A 19,553-nucleotide genomic window follows, 5' to 3' on the forward strand; every position below is an offset into this window, starting at 1 on the left:
AGAGGAAGAAGCAGGAATTAGGAAAGCTACAGAAAAATGACATAAATAACTTTATAAGGAAGTGTGGTGCAAAGTCTCCTGTGTAATGCTCCACCTGCCTTGAGTCTTGGCTTGTTCTCTGAGTTCTTTGAGTTGTGGGGTGAAAGCCAAGGTCTCTGTTTTCACATGAGTTTTTTACCTGCAAAATCATAACACATCCCCCACAATATGTACAATAATTACTTGTTGATTTGAAAAATAGGAAAAGATTTATATCTTAGGGAATTATTATAAAACTCCAGTCAAATGGAGAAATAAATGTATTGCAAACTGTAGTATGTGGGTCCTGAGTAACCACCACTGTCCCTCCATCAAAACTTGTGAAAGGGCGGGAGAGATGGCTCAGCAGTTAAGAGCACTGGCTGCTCTTACAGAGGACCCAGGTTCAATTCTCAGCACCAACACAGCAGCTAACAATTTTAATTGTAACTCCAGTTTTAGGGGACTGACACCCTCTTCTGACCTCCAGGGGCATTGCACAACATGGGTGCACTTACATACATTCAGACAATACACTGGTGCTGGATAGCTTTAGTGTCAATTTGACACACGTGGGTTGAGGAAGCCTCAACTGGGGAATTGCCTTCATTGGACTGGCCTGTGGCCATGTCCATGGGGCACCTTCTTGATTGTTGAGTGATGTGGGAGGGCCCAGCCCACTGTGGGTGGTCCTATCCCTGGGCAGGTGGGCCTGTGTTACATAAGAAAGCAGGCTGAGCAGGGGCCAGGGGAGCAAGTCAGTAAGCAGCGATCCTCCATGGCCTGTGCTCCAGCTCCTGCCTCCAGGTTCCTGCCCTGAGTTTCTACCTTGGGCCCCCTGATGAACTGTAACCTGGGAGATATAAGACAAATAAACCCTTTCCTCCCCAAGTTGGTAGTGGTCAGAGAATTTTGTCACAGCAATGGAGACAAACTATTAGGGCAACACTCATACACATTTTAAAAAAAAACAAAAAAATCTGTGAGAGTGTGACCATCAAACCCCAATGACATTTGTGTAAGACGAAATAGGCCCCAGAAGAAGGGGTATGCTGGCCCCTGAGATTCAGCCCCTCTCAGTTCCTTCTTCCCCAGACAAAGCAAAGAACTCTCACAGCCATCCAGCTGCAGGGCTCCAGAACAGAACAGGACTTTGGCCCCTTCTACCAAGGTACCGGCTCAGCTAAGGAGGATGCTGGGAGCTTCTGAGAGGAATCAACACATGATGGTTCCAGATGCAGGAGCTCCTGGCAGAAGAACCCACATAGGCAGATGGGGAGCTCATACATTCTCCAACTTACCTAGGAGTCTCATCAAACTCAGCAGCACCACTGTGTCAACAGGCAACCAGAGGAATTGGGGGTTGGGGGACCAGTTGTGCTTGGGGAAAGGCAGGGCTGGGTAGAACCCAAGAGGTGTGGAGAGTGATCTGAGGAAGGTCCCTGAGCCAACAGTGGCAGAGTTTTCTTCTCGAAGATCATGGAGACACCCCACCCCCACCCCAATGAGATGGGCTGGGTGGAGAAGAATCTAGAAAATCAGCCTGAGGTTGCTCCTCTGAGCGGGTAGTCAAGGCGTGTGGGGTGAGGGTAGGGCTCAGCAAGCTGAGTCTGATGCTTTGCTTGGAACGTGAGACTTTCATTTTCCCTTTTGAGTGAGGGCTGGAGGCTGTGTCTGGTCACGGCATAGTTGTGCAGCTGGGGGCTACAGCCACATCTCTGAGGACAGCTGGGACCAATCCAAACTCAGCCAGGGAAAGACTCCTAGGTAAGTTGGGGAATGTATGAGTTGCCCACCTGCTCATCCACACAACAGCTCTCAAAGAGAAGGGTTATGGCCCCATTTCATGAATGAGCTTAGCAAGGTTAGACATCAGCAGAGATCTCTCGCTCAGCAGCTGCAGTACTGGGCTTGCACTGAGGTTGGGATCTGGCTGCTCCTCCCTCCCTCCTGCTTTGCCCTAAACACAAGAGAGAGTGGGGCACCCTTCAGAAGGGATCACCTACCTGCCTGGAATCAGCTCAGATGTCAGAGTGCTTGAGACACTGCAGGGGAACCCAGACAGAAGGAGGTGGAGGAGAACAGGGGACCAAACCTGCTGACGTTGGAGGCCTGAGGAGTCAAGCAGGCTCTGGGGTGATTATACTGATGGAGGATGGGGACAGAAGCTGGCTTCTAAGATACCAGCAGCAGTGCTCAGGGGCTGCTCACCCAGCCTGTCTCTGAGTCCTTACTCTGCGTCAGACCCTGAGGGGAAACTGAGGCTGCAGGAGAAAGTGACTTATCTGGGATACTGGGAAGGATACTGAGCAGGTGGGTAGCAGGCTCTGGGCCTCACCTGGCCTCTGCAACCTTTAGAGGATGGATGAAAATGACAGGCACTGTCTTGTGTGTCCAGGTCGGGAAGGGGTCGTACAGGCACATACACTCACACTGCAGTCAGACTTAGCTCCAAGAACTTGTGCGTTCCAAACCTTGTCCCTCAGGCCTCCACGGGTGTATTTTCCAGCACCTTATCCTCTTCTGTCTTGGGGTAACAGAGTACTCTCTGGTCTCAGTGGACTCCAATTTTCCTATTTCCTTATGGTTGAGGGTCAATTATCTCCCTCCTTTGGTGTTAAAAAAACAAGCTGCTCTGAGCTATTCCTCCTGTGCTGTACCTGTTTCTATGAACATGTGGACCTGTGGACCTGTTTCCTCTGTTGTCTCACTGCTGGAGACCTGCTTCTGCAGACACAGAGTGGGACCCACCCAGGCACATTTCAATGCTGTGCTGACTGTCCTCCAACACTCTGGAACTTTTCACACCCATCAACAGCAAAGGGGGTGTGCTGCCTTCAGCTGGCAGCCGTGGACGGCATTCAGGCATTTCAATTCTTTGGCCAGGTCCATTTCCTGACTTTGTATGTCTGCAGAGGAACTGCCAGTTCAGGGAAGAAACTACTCCATCCCTCTCCCCAAAAGTCCTAAGTCCAGGGAAGTGTTGGTAAGCAGGAGAGGATGGACTAGAGGGAGCTGGACTGGAGACCTGACATTGGGTGTCACCTGGGGAAGGGGACGTTGGGATGCCCTGCTCAAGGTCTGCCATGCCTCAGACTGTGGCTGTTTCCTGTGCTTTTAGAATTTTCTTGTTTCTCATCTTAAAGAATAGGAAGACTTGAGGAGGATGTGGTGGGTCATGTCTGTAATCTCAGTACTTGGGAGGGGAAGACAGGAGGATCAGGAGCTCAAAGTCATCCTAGCTACATAGTGAATTTGAGGCCAGTCTGGGCTACATGTTTTCCTGATCTCTAATTGCTAACTACTGTTCTAGTGTGATTTATTCTTTCCTGTAGCCTCTTGGATATGCTTATCTTTCTCTTCAGTTTGACAATGTTCCCTCCAGTGTCCCCTACAGAGACGACTTAGTGGTCCTAAAGCCTTTTGCCCTGCATTTATCATGGAGTGTTTTTCTTTCTCCTTCAGTTATGAGAGACACTTTTGCTGCGTATAACAATCTGAGTTGGCAGCTACGGTCTTTTGGGACTTGAAATACATTGTTCTAAGCTCTTTCAGCTTGTAAAGGTTTTCTGCTCAGAAATCAGCTGCTAGTCGGATGGACCTGCTTTTATTTTTGCTGTTTCTCTCTTGCAGCTTCCAAAATACTGTATTTGTTCTATATAGTTCATGTTTTAACCATACTATGATATGGCAAGTTTCTTTTCTGGTCCTATCTATTTGGTATTCTATCTGTCTCTTATACCTACATGGGTATCTCCTCCTCCAGGTTTGGGGGACTTTCTAGTATGATTTTATTGAAAATGTTTTACATGCCTTTGGCATGTCATTCTTCTCCATCTTTTAGACTCGGTCAATGATGGCAAGAGTGTGTGTCAGGAGTTTTTCCCATTGTTCTGGACCAGGATACTCAGAGCTAGGCAGGAACCAAGGACCTCAAGTATAAACTTCAAAGTCCCCCCCATTGACCCACTTCAACAAGCTAGATCCTACCTTCGAAAGATTCTACTGCTACTGTCTCCCACAAAAGCACCAGGGCTGGGGCCAAAAACCCAAAACATGAACCATGGAAACATTTCAGATTCAAACTGTAGCACCGTCTGCATTCAAATGTTAACATACCCAGCTGCAATCATTCAGCTTCTAGAAATAGCTTAAGGAAATAGTCTCAGATTTAGTCAGTTATATGTGGGGAGAAAGTTTATGCAGGAGTTATAGCAGGACTTGGTATCCTGGTGAGCTAAAGGATCCTGAAGAAGCGAAGGGTATGGTCCTTAGGAAACAACAGAGGGCACCAGCAAATGTACCAAGACAGAGGCTTGGGTGCAGGGCCCATCTGTGGAATGAGAAGAGTCACTTACAGTATGAAGAGTACAGGAGCACATTTGTGTATTTAAGGGACTAGAGCTTAGTCACTGAAGAATGTGATGTAGAACAGAACAACCTGGGTTCGAGTCCTGGCTCTGGCAGTACTGTAAACTCTTAAGGATGTCAGCTCACCTTTGTGGTCATTGCCTCTGTTCTCAAATGGGGGTCACAGCAGTCTTTATGTCCTGGAGTATACATGGTCAAGTAATGAGGTATATGTAGGGATCTCTATATATCACAGACACTGAATCATATTCACTGTTATCATCAATTTACACACGTTCCCACCTCATGTGACTGCCAGAACATTCCTCCCCATCTCTCCTTTTGGGTATAGTTCAATTCTTTCTCCACGACTGTGTCCTCAGCCAGTCACTTTCTCTAGAATCCTGACAGGACAGGAGACCTCTGCCTTGGCTGAGGTAGAGCCAGATGACCAACTTCTTTAAGTACGAGCTACCAGGTTCAGGGGAAGAGAGTGATTTTGCACTAAATCCCTTCGGTCCTTTGCTACCACCGTGGTACTGATTACAGAAGACCAGGTCCCTGACCACTGCCTGCCTACAGCTGTTCCCGTTCCTGTCCACAGTTTGTTTTCTCTTTTCCAGAGTCTGGCAAGCTGAAAGGAAAGCCTCTCAAAGGTCTCACTGGCGCCGAGGACCCAGAAGCCCTCATGGCCTCCTCAGGTATTTGTGTTGCTCTTCCCTGGCTGCTTTGTCACTGCAGACTAGCACCGTGGTGGCCCCTCGGAGTCGCCTACAGAAGAGTGGAGAATGGGAAGGGGAGCCCCAGTTGGGAACAAGAGGGATCTCCTGATGCAGTTCTAAAGTGCTCCTCCTCATGGCCCTGTCCTGAGGGACAAGGCCAAGGCTCACCTCCTCCCTACCCTTCACCCTCAAGTAGAACCAGGACAGCCTAGGGAAGTGGGGGCCAGGTGGGGAAGGGGAGAAGGGGCTAGGAGGTGGGAGAGGTGGGGACTTGAGGTAGGCCGCCACCTGACGGTGTGATCTGACACCTGCCCTCAGCTCTCCTGTCTCTCCTTACTCTCAGCTGATGTTGGAATGTTGCTTTTGAGGGGGCTCCACTAGCTCAGGGGCTCAAGTCCCTTGAGTGGCTGAACTGGAAGGATGACTTAGAGTGTCACTGAACTCCACCCCAATATGGCATTTACACCCTGCTGTCTATGTGACCTGCAGCTCTTTACCTCACCCTACCTCACCTGTACCATAAGAACAATGTGTCCCCTGTTGCTCTGAGGATCAGATATAAAATGCGTATGAGGACAGGCTGGTGCCTACTCATGACAGACCCTCCCCGGCACTGGCTCTTTACTTCTCTCTAGGCTCTGTTAATTCCAGGTGGAAACCACACCTCCCACCCCCAATGTTAGGGGACCTGCTTACCAGATGTGCCTACATCAAGCAGGGCCTGATTCTGATTATCTCAGATCAAAGAAGAGTCTAAAATTTGAATGAACAGGAGACAGTTCTCCACCCATCCCAGTGGACACAAGTACCCTCAGTCCTCGGGACTGTCTTCTTCCCCTCCCTCAGTTGCCTTGGGAAGCAGATCACTTATTCAGCTCTTCATCAGCCCTGCAGAGCAAGTTTTGCTTTCAACAGTCACCTTGAAGAGCAGAAGGAAAGATCAGAGGCCAGAAGTTCCCAACAAGCCCTTGAGGGAGCACAGGGGCAAGTGGATTCCCAGGAAAATTTCTCCCTCTTTAATGAATGTGCACACTGAGTTCTCAGGTGCCCCTGGGGTGCCAGGTACATGAGATGTGGAGAGATCACAGGATCAGAGCTGAGAATCTGGACCCCACTCTCCCCCACTCTCCCCATCTGCAGAACCCCCTGCAACTGCCAGTCTTAGACCATCCATCATCAGCAATGATTCTACTTGACCTGGTACTTTTACCCAATAATAGATTGTCTGAAACGTTAGTTTCAAATTTAAGATCTTCCCATAGATACATTATAGAGTATAATACAGTAACAGCGGGTACTAGCTGTCAAGAAAAATGCTGGTCTTAGGTTCAGATCCTCAGCTTTCTGCTTGCTGACTTTGGCTGTTAATTTTCCTTTCTGGGTCTCACTTTTGTGAAATGAAAACACTAGTTCCCTTGTGTGCACATTAAGAAACACAATTTTATATCATGTCCAATATACACATAAATAAACATTGGACCCCAATCTCTGCTCTGAAACTCCATAAACTCTACATGAACTTCACACCTTTGGGGCAACTCACATGGGTAGTAACATGGCCTCTACTGACCTGAGACCATTTGCACTGTGTCTCTCATTTAACGTGGAAATCCATTCACTATTGTCAGAATAGAAATGCATTTGGGTACTGGCTGGAGCTTCATCTGTAGCCCATGCTGGACTGAAACACACAAGTGACCTGCCTCAGTCTTCTCGACACTGTGAATAGAGGTGTACGCCTTCATTCCAGGCTCCTTTTTCTACACTTTAGAAATTCTATTACTTCTTCTATTTCATTCTTTAATTTTCTTATTTGTTTGGTTTTTTTTTAAATGTGTATGAGTGTTCTGTCTCCATGTATGTAGGTGCATCATATGCATGCACTGCCCATGGAGGGCAGAAGAAGGCGTCAAATCCCCTGGAACTGGAGTTACAAATGGTTGTTAGCCACTATATGGATGCTGGGAACCAAACCCAGGAAGCCAGAGTTCTTACTGCTGAGTCATCTCCCCAGCCCCTGCTTGGGATTTTGAATGTTCTTTACCCAAAGAAATGACAAATATTAGAGGTAATGACATACAATTACCCTCAAATATCATACTGTACCTCAGAATTATGTACCATTATTATAGATCAATTAAAAATGAAAAATTTAAAATTCCTGCAAAAACATTTTAAAGAGATTTAAAATTCTGAATTCCTAAAAATATCCAGGCCCCCAAATTTTGATAATGTGTTAGGGGCTGGAGTGAGAAGTTGTGTTAGTCAGTTTACCATTGAGGTGACCAATTACTTGACTGAAGAGTTGAAGGTAGGAAAGATTTATTTTGCTGTATCAGAAGTGTCGGTCCATCATGAGGGAGAGGGGGCGGTAGAGCAGCTCACATCATAATAGACAGTAGAGCAGTAATGGGAAGGGGGCAGGACAAGATGGAGAATATGCTTCCAATGGCGTAACTCCTCCAACTTTGCCAAGTTCCATCATCACCCAGTAGCAATTATCCTTAAATATCATACTGTACCTCAGAATTATGAATCCATCAATGGATTAATCCATTCATTAGGCTAAAATGTTCTGGAAATGCCCTCACAGACACATCCAGAGGTGTGCTTCATTTATTTATCTCCTAGTCATTTCCCAATACACTCAAATTAAAAATCGTGGTTAACCATCACACTACTAATGGGATGAAAGTCACATTCAAAGGCACCAGCATGCAATTTGATGTACAGCACTTACATGGCAAATGGAAGCCATCATCAAAACTCTTCTACTTCCAGCAGCTGAAAGATTCACTTTCTGGGGCTAGAGAGATGGCTCAGTGGTTAAGAACAGTGATTGTTCTTGCAGAAGATCCAGGTTCGAATCCCAGCACCCACATGGCAGCTAACAACTGTCTGTAACTCCAGTCCCAGGGGATCCGACAGCTTCTTCTGACCTCTACAGGCATTGCATGACACAGGTGCACTTACCTACATGCAGGCAATACACACATACACATAAAATAAAAATAATAAAATTGAAAAAAAAAAGATTCACTTTCTGAATGCTGTGAGCTGAAAATGATTCATTTCTCTGCAAAGCACCATAGCACTGCTCTGGTGCATGAGTCTTCTCCACTGCCATCCCACAATACCACGGGCTGGGTAGCTGAAAGAAAGTCTTTATTATGTCTCAGTTCTGGAAGCCAGCTTTCACAAAGAAGGAGAATGGTTGGTTCTGGTGAAGGAGAGGTTTGCAGAGGAAGACTATTCAGTGTATTCATGGTCTCTCCTGTATGTATGGAGAGAGAGAGAGAGAGAGAGAGAGAGAGAGAGAGACAGAGACAGAGAGACAGAGACAGAGAGAGAGACAGAGAGACAGAGAGGGATAGATCTGATGTCTCTCTTGTTTTTAAGGACACTAGTCTTATTGCTAAGAGCCCAGCACCCAACTTAGGACCTCATTTTTAATTACTTTACTTCCTTGAAGGCCCTACCTCCATATACAATCACTAGGTGTTAGGACTTTTACATATGAATTTGGGGGCACAATTGAGTCCCTAGCACTGGTGAGTCCATCAGAATTACCCCCAAGTGACTGATACTTGATGCTGTTTACATTACATATTTACATAGTGTTCTTTTCTATAACTGTCCTCTTTTTCTTCCCAAGTAGACAACAGATGCTTCATCGAGGAAACCACTGCGTGTCTCCTGGACACAATGAGCAAGGAGGACCTGCAGCTCCTGCTGACTGAAGATGGAGCCTGGGAGGTGTTCATGGACGAGGCTGGATTGTCCAGGTCATCTCCATGGGGCATCTAACACTGCCTCCAGGTCCCTGACCTGGCAGATTTTCTCTGGGAAAGCACAATTCATTCAGGCAGGCCTGAGGTTTGGGTGAAACGTTCCTTCTCAACAGCCCACAAGGAATATTTCCTCTGTGTTATTTCCTGGTGGGGAACTGCTTCTGGTTGAGGAGAGATGGAAGCCACAGGGGACAGATCATTTCTACCCTCTGCTAGTTATGTGATCTTGTCAAGTTAGGTTACCACTTCCTGTCTTGGTTTCATAACCATTGAATTTTAGTGTGAGAAAATAAGATAACATGTGAAGGACTCGGCATTTGGTATGTGCTTAGTGAAACTTAGATTTTAAAGATGGGTGGGGTAGGGCCTGGAGAAGTGGCTCAGTGGTTAAGAGCACTGACTGCTCTTGCAGAGAACCTGGGTTCGATTCCCAGCACCCACATGGTGGCTACAAACCATCCTTAGCTCCAGTTCCAGAGGAATCTGAAGCTCCCTTCTGACCTCCACGGCATTGCACAGCATGGGTGCACTCACATACATGCAGGCAATACACTCATACACATAAAATAAAAATAATAAAATTAAAATATTTTTTAAAAAAGATAGGGGGTGAAATCAGGATGAAATGCCTCTTTTTTAGAGAGGAGCGTCAAGAAGGACTAGCTTTGGGAAAAGTTGGAAAATTTTTGACATGATCTGCTTGTGTTCCTGGTATTCTGGATTAGCTTTTTCTTTTTTTAATTCCATCTGAGGAATTGTATTATTTGCCAGAATATTATACAAAAGTCTCTAGTCAAATAGGCATTATAGTCCATGCTCCCATCTGTAATCATGAGCCTGGACTTTGGTGTTTCGGCCTTCCACGTTTCCACCAGAATAGTCTAATAAGTTATGCTTACAATATAACAAGACTTTTCTAGCTTGTCTATTCCAAGTTTCCCACCCAAAAACCAGTTCCCAAAGTTTAAAAACCATGTGGTCGGGTTTTGTCATAGGAACAATCCCACTCCTGGTACCATTTTCTGAATTAGTTACATTTTTCATTACTGTACCCAAATACCTGACAGAACAACTTAAAGGAAGGAAGGATTGAATTGGCTTACAGTTTCACAGGTGTTAGTCCATCATGACTGGAATCATCTGAAAGAGCAGAGTAGTTCATAAGAAGCAGAGAAAGCATAGGAATGGGCCAGGGTAGGATGCACCCTCCAAAGACATGCTCCCAAGTAACCTACTTCCCCCAACTAGGCCAACTCCTACTTTTTACCATCTCCCAATAATGGCATCATATTATGGATGCTTCGAGAGATTGATCCGTTCATTGGGCCAGAGCTGTCATGATCTAGTTGTCACTGACATACTTGGGCATGTACTTACTAATCTCCTAAGTATTTTTCAAACCATTCAAGTTGACAATTAAGATTAACCATCACAGTGGTGAAGACCTGGAAAGAGCTGTGGGTCAGTGGAAAGAGATGGGGATCGATATAAGCCCTTTTCCAAAGTCTAGTGCCACATGGGCCAAGGCTAGAGCCAGGGGTCAGAACAGACCATAAGTGGGCCAAGAAAGAAGGGGTAGTTAGAAGGCTGGGGAAATAGGGCAGAGACCAGAAGACAGCAAAGGGGGTGCTGAAGGCATAAAGCAGAAGGTGGCCATAGGCTTAGTAGAAGACTTGTGAGAGGGAAAGAGACATTTCTTCCCTCCTTGCTGTGATCTAATCCCTGATGAGGATGGATGGCTATGTGTTTGTGTTTTCTCCACATGCTGCCTGGGCTGAGGAGGTCTCAACTGCCATCTGGTGCTCTCTTCTATTCCACATACAGCTCCCTGACCAGTAGGAAGACCATGTGGTTTAATGACAGCACAGTTTAGTCAGCATGGATACACTTTGTTATACTGAAAGTTCCAAGAAGACCTACCTCCAAAACTTACAAAAGTTTTGCTAACTTTAACCAGAACCTCAAATGAGCATTTAATACAACTATTGGTCAGCCAACTTCAGTTTTGGAAAAGTTGCTCCAGATATTAGCCTCACTCAAATTTTTAGAATGCAGGCAGAATGCAGTCAGGTCCTTGACCAGAAAGTATTATGAATGGTATGTAGCCTGGATCCACAGAGTCCAATCCCCCTTTGAAACTTCATGAGCCAGGCCTCCACTGTCCCCTTCTTCCTCAGAATTCTGGTCCATTACACTGTGTTTACAGCACTCTAAGGTGTCGCTATCCCACATTTCCAAACTCTTTTGCTTTCTTCCCAAAAGCCAATCCTAAAAGACTACAAACCACATGGTCAGGTTTATCATAGCAACACCCTTACTCCTTGGTAACAATTTTCTATATTAGTTACCTTTCTTGTTGCTGTGACAAAATACCTGACTAAAGAAAATTAAGGAAAAAGGAATTTATTTTGGCTTACAGCTGGAGGGTACAATTCATCATGGCAGGGAAAATCCTGTGGCAGGAGCCTGAGGCAGCTGGTCATATTACATCTGCATAGACAGGAAACAGGAAGAGATGGATACTGATGCTCTGCTGGTACCGCCTTTACCCCTTTATATCCTTGGCTCACAGGATAGTACCACTCACATTCACAGTGGGTTGTCTCTCCTCTCCTAAACCCCTCTGGAAACGTCTTCACGCGCATCCCAGAAGTGTGTTTCCTAGGTAATGCCAAATCTATCCAAGTTGACAATGAAATGAACCATCACAAAGGCCAGTATCAGCAACTAGTGGAAAAGAAGTTCCAACGTGCCTAGCTAATTTTTGGTCAAGGGAAGAATCTTTTCAACTTAAATTCAATGTCCAGAGTTCTTGGATCTTGATGCGGCTTACCCAGGTCTCCCCTACCCCAGAGGTTGATGTGTTAGTATCCAGATCCTCTGGAAGTTAGAAGTGATACATCACAGAATTAAGGTTGAACATCCTTTATGGGAAGTGGTTGGGAACAGAAACGTTTCAGAATCTGGTTTTTGCCTGATATATCATGTATATGGAGAGAGAGGGAGAGAGTGACAGAGAGAGACAGCGAAAGGAATCCAGTTCTTTACACTATGCACACATGGACAGAAGGTACTTTTAGGCAATACTTTTATTGCACCTGAGTCTTGACTGCGACCTGTCCCATCAGGTCATGTGTAGAAATTTCCACTTGTGACATCACATTAATGCTCAATAGCTTTCAAATTTTGATGCCTTTCATGTTTAGGATTTTTATATTAAGTATATTCAACCTGTGTGATATTGCTCCCCAAGTCCCCTTGAAAATATACATTTCAGGGAGGCAGGACATTGTAGGAGCTGCAGATTATTTCCCAGTAGCTAAGGGCAGGGGGAAGGCCTCTTACTGGAAAAGGTGAAATCCTTATAACACACTAACATTCTCTGAATTAAGTGTTTCCCTTTTTGTTCCAATCTCACTCCCCTGTATTTATCTTTAGAATTCTCACTGGAAAAATACCTTCGTAGTGATGGTGTTGACCTTGAGTGGGAAGGTATCTTTCAAATGCCTTTTAACAAGAGAATCTTAGATTTTTAACCATTGTCCCCTAATGACTAAGGACTAGAGAGCATCTATGATGTACAACATAAAGGAAAAGTTCCATGTAGCTACAAAATTTTTCTCCATTGGATTTGTGGTACAAGGTCTGTGATTTCCATAGGATAGTCATTATGGAGCACATTTTACAAATAAACTTTCTTAATCACTTGACATCTATTGTTATAGGGCACAGGTGGATAGAATACGTGATGCTCTGAAGGACAGCATAGCAGACATGGCCACACAGGATGAAGACAGCCTCCAAGACAACCTGCAGGACACAGAGAGGTTTTTAAATGATTATCCTTGGGTTAAAATGGAGCTTGAGGAGCAGATACGAAAGCTCCACGCCCTTGCAGACAAGGTGGACAAGGTACACAGGGACTGCACCATCTCCAACGTGGTGGCCAACACTACTGGCGCTGTCTCTGGAGTCCTGACGATCCTTGGCTTCGCCCTGGCACCTGTGACAGCAGGGGTCAGTCTGATGCTTTCGGCCACTGGGATGGGTCTGGGAGCAGCAGCAGCCTTGACTAGTGTTTTCACAAGCATTGTCGACCAAACAAACATGTCGTCAGCTGAAACTAAAGCCAAATGCCTGGTGCCAACCATCAAGAACACAGTGAAGGGGGTTACAAAGCCTGTCATCCTGAGCACACCCAAAGTTGTTTCCAAAACCAGGAATTGCATCCAAAGCCTGAGAGGCATTGTAAGCAACATCCGTGCCATGAAGCTCACCAAAGCCAACCCTCACTTAGCAGTCAAAGCCAATCAACTCATGACCACAGGGAAGATCTCAGCCCAAAGCACTAAACAGGTGCAGAAAGCCTTTGGAGGTACCGCTCTGGCAATGACCAGAGGAGCCCGGATCATGGGTGCAGTCACCGTAGGTGTCTCCCTTCTGATGGATGTGGTCAGCCTTGTGAAAGAGTCAAAGCATTTGCACAGAGGGGCAAAGGCAGAGTCTGCTGCAGAGCTGCGATGGCAGGCCCAGTACCTGGAAGAGAAGTTGTGGGAACTCATCCAGATCCATGAGTCTCTAACTCAGTGACCTCTTCTCCCAAGCAGCACAGAGGTCAGGAAAGATGTGTCAGATGGAGGCATGGCCTCACAGTGATGGCATGGTGGTGGTAGTGCCTGTCAGAGGAAGAGGCTATATGGAGAGATGAGAAGCCAGAACGCAGGGAAGGGACAGTCTTGTGACCTCCTAGTAGGCTCCATCTCTGAAAATCCCCACTGAAGTCAAAAGTTAGGCCCCACCAGCGAAGAGGCTTCTACTTGCTGGCAATTGCTTGCTGGCCGCAGCTGAAAACATCCTGGTTTCTTAGAAAAACCACAGAAACAAGCAACCACAGCATGTTAATACACAGCTCACAGCTGATTGCTCTACAGTCCAACTCCTCTTTGCAAAGACCATTTTTGATCCCCAAACAAGAGTCAAACAGCAGCAACCTACTCTTAGGACCTCCTGTTAGGTGGGAACTTTGGTGACCAAAGATTGTCAGACACCTTCACACTGCTCAGGAGCCCTCCTTCACCTGCTGCTCAGTAAAGTTCTTTTGCTTTCACACTTGCTGTTGTCAGCAAGTTTCATTTCTCATACTCACAGAACGCAAACCTGGAGATGGCCTCTGGGGTTGGATCTCTGATGATATACTTTTTGTTTTTACTTATTCTTTGACAATTTCATAGATTTAAATAATGTATCTTGATCACATCCATCTGACTTCCCCCAAGAACTCTCAGCTCCCTCTTCCTACTCTCTATGCTCCTCAAATACATCCTTCTCCTACCTTTATATCCTCTCCTTTTTTAAAAGAAAAAAGATATATAATTAGTTCTGTTGCTGGAATGTTGATGGGTCGTGTTCACCAGATCTCGTGCAGGTCTTGTGCAGGTAACCATACCTGCTGTGAGTTCATGAGTGGAAAGCCCATGTCATGTCCAGAAGACGGTATTTCTCAGAACTCATCCCCCATCCTCTGGTTCCGTTCGCCCCCTCTTCCACAATGTTCTCTGAGCCTTGGGGGTGGTACACATGTCTCATTTAGGACTAAGCACTCAAAAGTCACTTGTTCTCAGCACTTTGACCAGTTATGAGTTTCTGTGCTAATTGCTGACCACTACAGATAACAGCTTCTCTAGCCAAGGCTGAGTGGAGGACAGCACTAATCTGCAATTATAAAGATTTAAAGTGCAGTTTGACAATATAGCCATTGAACAAGACAACAGTAGTAGATACCCCAACCTCCCAGAGCCTATGACCTCCTGAGCCCCAGGCTTTCACCAAGTTTACAGTCTCAAGCATATATTCCTACCTGTAGAGCAGGCCTCAAATCCAATCCCCAAACAGCTGCTACCCCATAGCTTTCACGCCACTATTGCACCAGTGGGCACATCTTACCTGTATTGTTATCAGTATTGTTGCGTGCAAGGTTTGCAGTGGAAAGTGCTATGCAGTTTTTCTTCCCCAGGAATCTGCATAGCACTTTTCACCATGATCAAAGCTAGCCAGCAGAGAGGAAGTTCTCAGGTCAGTTCCAGTTTGATTTCTCAATGTTTTATAACAAAAGTATGTTGTGTCTTTAGCAATAGGGTCTTATCTGGTGCCTGGTGATTGTCTGGCACCTTCATACCAACCTCAAGCCCTCCTGAGTCTTTAGACCAGACTCTGTTGAACTCAAAAAGATCAAGTGGGTCTCACCACTGCCGCCCAACCTCCCATACGGAGGCCTAAACTCCCAACCCACAAAGCCCTTGGAGTACATTTAAGCCATAACCAAACCACAGCATTGTGGCCCCTGAGGTGTGCCGACCACCCTGGTCCCAGCACAGCCTCACCCTCCTCACTGTCCACCAAGCTGTCAATTTTCCCACTGGTCTTTGATTGGTGGCATTAGATACCTTCTCCTCCCTGGTTCTGCCCAATTTATATTATATTTCTAAATAATTTCAAACCTTGCAGCCGGGCTATGGTTATGAACCCCAAAGCCAAAAACCTCTATCTTCAGTCTGTAGCTTTGATTTCCTTGGGGTCACAGGGGGTTTTAGTGGGATTCAAAAAGCATCAAGAGTCAAAAGAGCACACAGCAGCACCATTGCACCATGTGCCAGCTGTGGCATCTAGAAAAGGGGAGGTGCGAGGGGCGGTGCTAGGAAGGCAGATGTGTCCCCAGAGGGCTGGGGACCTAGAAGAAGGTAATTCCATCACTCTCTGTAATGGAATTGTTGAACAAATAAGATCTTCTTTTTAAAAATCACTTCAAAGGTGGTGGGACGATAAACAGGAAAAGCCACGTTCATTCTGTCATTTTTTTTCATTTTGTAATTTTTGAAGGATGCATTTTAAACAGTGACTACATAATACTTTGTAATTTTCCATGAATAATACTGTGGGTTTTCTGAACTGGTGACTGGGGAAGGGTGATAGTTGTCTCCAAACTTTTATCGATTCCTCTTTTTGTAAACTAGTTTATTATTTTTATTTATGTGTGTGAATATATTGCCTGCATGTATGTAAGTGCACCTGTGTCATACAATGCCTGTGGAGGTCAGAAGAAGGCATTTGATCCCCTGGAACTAGAGTTATAAACACTTATTAGCTGCCACGTGGGTGCTGGGAATCAAACCCGGGTCCTCTGCAAAAGGAGTCAATGTTCTTTTTTAAATATTTCATTTATTGTTTTTATTTTATGTGTATGAGTACATTGCATGTGTGTAAGTGCATTCATGTTGTAAAATGCCTGCGGAAGTCAGAAGAAGGCATTGGATCCCCTAGAACTGGAGTTACAGACAATTGTAAGCCACTATGTGGGTGCTGGAACTTGAACCTGGGTCCTCTGCAAGAGTAGTCAGTGCTCTTAATCGCTGAGCCATCTCTCCAGCCCCTCGTCTCTTTTAAAACAAAACATTTATCATGGTGAGATAAGAATATTTGAAATTTGTAACATTAACAATTTGCGTTCTTTTTATTGCCCACACCAGAGGTTACTGCATTTCAGCAGGGTATGTGTGTCCTAGTTACTATCTATTGCTGTGATAAAATACTCTCACCAAAAATAACTTGGGAAGGAAAGAGTTTACCCAGTTTACACTTCTGCATCCCAGGTCATATTTGAAGCAAATCAGGCAGGAACCTTGAGGCAGGAGCTGCAGCAGAAACCATGGAGGAGCATTGCTTGCTAGCTTGCTCCCCTGACTTGTTCAGTTAGTTTTCTTATACAGCCCAGGCCCAGGGCTGTATTGATGTAGGACGACCCAGGCATAGCACCACCCCCACCCACAGAGAGCTGGGCTGTCCTACATCAATAAGAAAAAGAAAATGCCTCACAGACATTCCCACAGGCCAGTCTAAGGGGAGCAATAATTCCTCAACCAAGGTTCCTTCTTCCAGGTTTGTGTCAAGTTGAAATACCTCACCAGCAGAGTGTACATCTGCCAGCCTCACAAGTGATCTTCTTATGAAATTCTGGCCAATGGGGGGCTAAAAGAGGATGTGTGCAGGGTCTAGGTCTTGTCCATTAGCAGAACAGTCTCATGTTCCATGCTGTCATCTGTCCCTCCTTTGGGGTGCAATGCTGGCTAAAGGTCGGCTTCCATGTGGAAGTAAGCATGTCCCTGGGGAAGCAGAGCACTGATGGAATGGACTCCTGGCCCACACTGGGAAGCAAGGCACCTTTATGCTGAGGAGCTCCCTGGCAACTTGCACCTCAATGTCCAAATTCAATGAATCCTTTCTCTTGTTGAGAGTGTGCGAATATTGGTGAATGCTCTGTTCCAGCAGCTCAGTATCTGCACCTTAACTGACACAAATACCAGCATCAAGCTTTGCCCCATCCTTGATCTTGAGCCCTCATCCTCTCTCCCTGAACTCTACCATTCTTCCCCTTTAGGACAATGATTGCTTGAAGGGTCTGTAGCTTTGAAATTGCCTTCTTCCAGGCCCCCAGCCCTCTGGGGACACATACATTCTTTTGAATGAATGACTACTTCAGATATCCAGTACCCAGTGTCCAGATAAGCCTTTTCCAGACCAGGACCATCATGCCTCTCGTAGCTCTGCCAATCTGTGAATAGATCTGTTTCTTTACAAAGGAGAACAAAGAAGCCATGGAGGCCAGGGCAGGGGAGAGGAGGAACTGGGACACCTGCTATGACTGTTCACAGGCTCAGGGTTACTTTTAGGGGTAAAAGAAGCACTCAGAAGTTAGGTAGTAGGAATGTTTGCACCACATCGAGGATGTGCTAAAAGCTGCTTCCAGTGAACTTAAGGTTATATGTCTTGTCTCACTTTTTAACATACTATTAAACAAAATAAAGTGCTATAGAAAGGGAAAAGAAAATGTTAAGAGATAAATAGAAATCCCTGCAAGGAGCAGGAGGGTTATACAGGGTCAGAAGAAGGACAGGGCAGAGGAGAAGAAGCTATGATAGGTCTGTCCCTGCCAAACACAGAGCAATGGGCAACGGGACGTGCGCCTGAAGCTGCAGCCCCTGGAGGTTCCTGTCTTCAGTCTGGATTTCTGGAGAGATGCTGGTACGTGAAGGAGACTGGGAGGGTCCTTGTTATGAGCTGTGATTCCTCAGCCACTAAGAGGAACGAACTAATGGTCCACACAGCCGCTGGAGTGGCTCTCGAGGACATGTGTGTCCCCGACCGCTTTCCGTCTCGCCGGCAAGAACGACGCGGGAGGACAAGTCAGGATCCTTCTGCAGCAGTTTATTTCATAAGCCTCTTACATAGCATACTAAGGATGAAGACCGAAGACGCCGAGAAGTGGGAGAGCTGTTGCTTATATATGCCCTAAAGGTCCCATTTATGACGTATAAGAAGCGGATTGGTTGCTGGAGATCACGCCACGGGAGGAGGCGAGGGAGAGCAGGCTCTTGTTCACGCCCCTTATGGGTGCAGCAGGATGTTTACTATTAAGAAGGTCCGGATACCGGCGCCATCTTGTAATGGCGGCGGAGGCTGTGGCTCTCCACACATGTGCTAGGTTTAAATAGAGTCAACAGTAAGGGATTATAAACTATATTATTCTAGTCACAAAATATTCTTGAAGTGACAAATTATACGTGCAGAGGACAGTTGGGTAGTTGCCTGGGACTTAGAAAAGGCACAGGATCCTGAGGGATTAGCGCCAAGGCACCAACTTGACCTTTGCCTGGTGTGGTGGCTCATGCCTTTAATCCCAGCACTTGGGAGGCAAAGGCGGGCAGGTGAGATCAAGGTCAGCCTGATCTACATAGTGAGTTCTAGGCTAGCTGGGGCTACAAGGAAGACCCTGTCTCAAAAAGAAAATCTTTACCTTGATTGTCACAATGGTTCTAGGAACCTCTGCCTGTGGTTAGGTGTCAAAGGACCAATGCAAACACATAGAAATGAACGCACACCAAAACCAGTGGACTGCAGTGAGCTCTGAGGTCTAAGTCACTGGGCTGTGACAGGATCAGCTTCCTGGCTTGGCAGAGTGTATGTCACCATGAGAGATAACTGAGTAAAGGGAACACAGGGCTTCTCTGTGCCTTTCATGGAGCTATTTTTCTACTTTACCACGTTCTTCCAGAATCTATTTTTAAAAATATTTTATTTACTATTTTTATTTTATATATATGAGTGTATTTCCTGCATGTATGTGAGCGCGCCCATGTTGTGCAATGCCACGGAGGTCAGAAGAGGGCATCGGAGTCCCCTGGAACTGGAGTTAAGGACAGTTCTTGGCTGCCATGTGGGTGCTGGGAATCAAACCCGGGTCCTCTGCAATAGCAGTCAGTGTTCTTAGCTGCTGAGCCATCTCTCCAGCCCCTCCAGAGTCTATTTTTAAGAAAAATGCCTGACACATGACTTGAATGGTCATGGTAAGGCTCAGTGTGTAGAGTAGCATGTGACTTCAAGAACATGGTTAGGTTCTCTGAGCCTGTCTCCCAAGCTTGGGGTGGGAGTTGCGGGGGGTTGTCACGGCACACTAGATTTCATGCTGACAAGATGAGAGAGTACAGATACCAGGTGACTCACTGCCATATGCAGAAGAAATGACCACAAAATGATGATTATTCCTTGAGCACCTACTGTATACCTGTCCCAATTAATCACCCACTTACACTGTCAGGGGGATTCTCTTGTTAGCCTCATT

At 46.0% G+C, this 19,553-nt stretch overlaps 1 protein-coding gene across 1 annotated transcript; it reads left to right on the forward strand.

The window, feature by feature from the left end:
- The first annotated feature begins 1,702 nt into the window (after nt 1–1,702).
- Nucleotides 1,703–14,062, forward strand: LOC103751395 (apolipoprotein L2-like). Its single transcript, XM_017794789.2, has 4 exons — nt 1,703–1,785; nt 4,992–5,069; nt 8,749–8,875; nt 12,607–14,062. Exons 2-4 carry the CDS (start codon nt 5,057–5,059, stop codon nt 13,469–13,471), a joined length of 1,005 nt encoding a protein of 334 aa, XP_017650278.1. The 5' UTR covers nt 1,703–1,785; nt 4,992–5,056; the 3' UTR covers nt 13,472–14,062.
- The last annotated feature ends 5,491 nt before the right edge of the window (nt 14,063–19,553 follow it).

Source organism: Nannospalax galili, unplaced genomic scaffold, assembly GCF_000622305.1.
Source record: "Nannospalax galili isolate Female #2095 unplaced genomic scaffold, S.galili_v1.0 scaffold1768, whole genome shotgun sequence".
Classification (NCBI taxonomy): Eukaryota; Metazoa; Chordata; class Mammalia; order Rodentia; family Spalacidae; genus Nannospalax; species Nannospalax galili.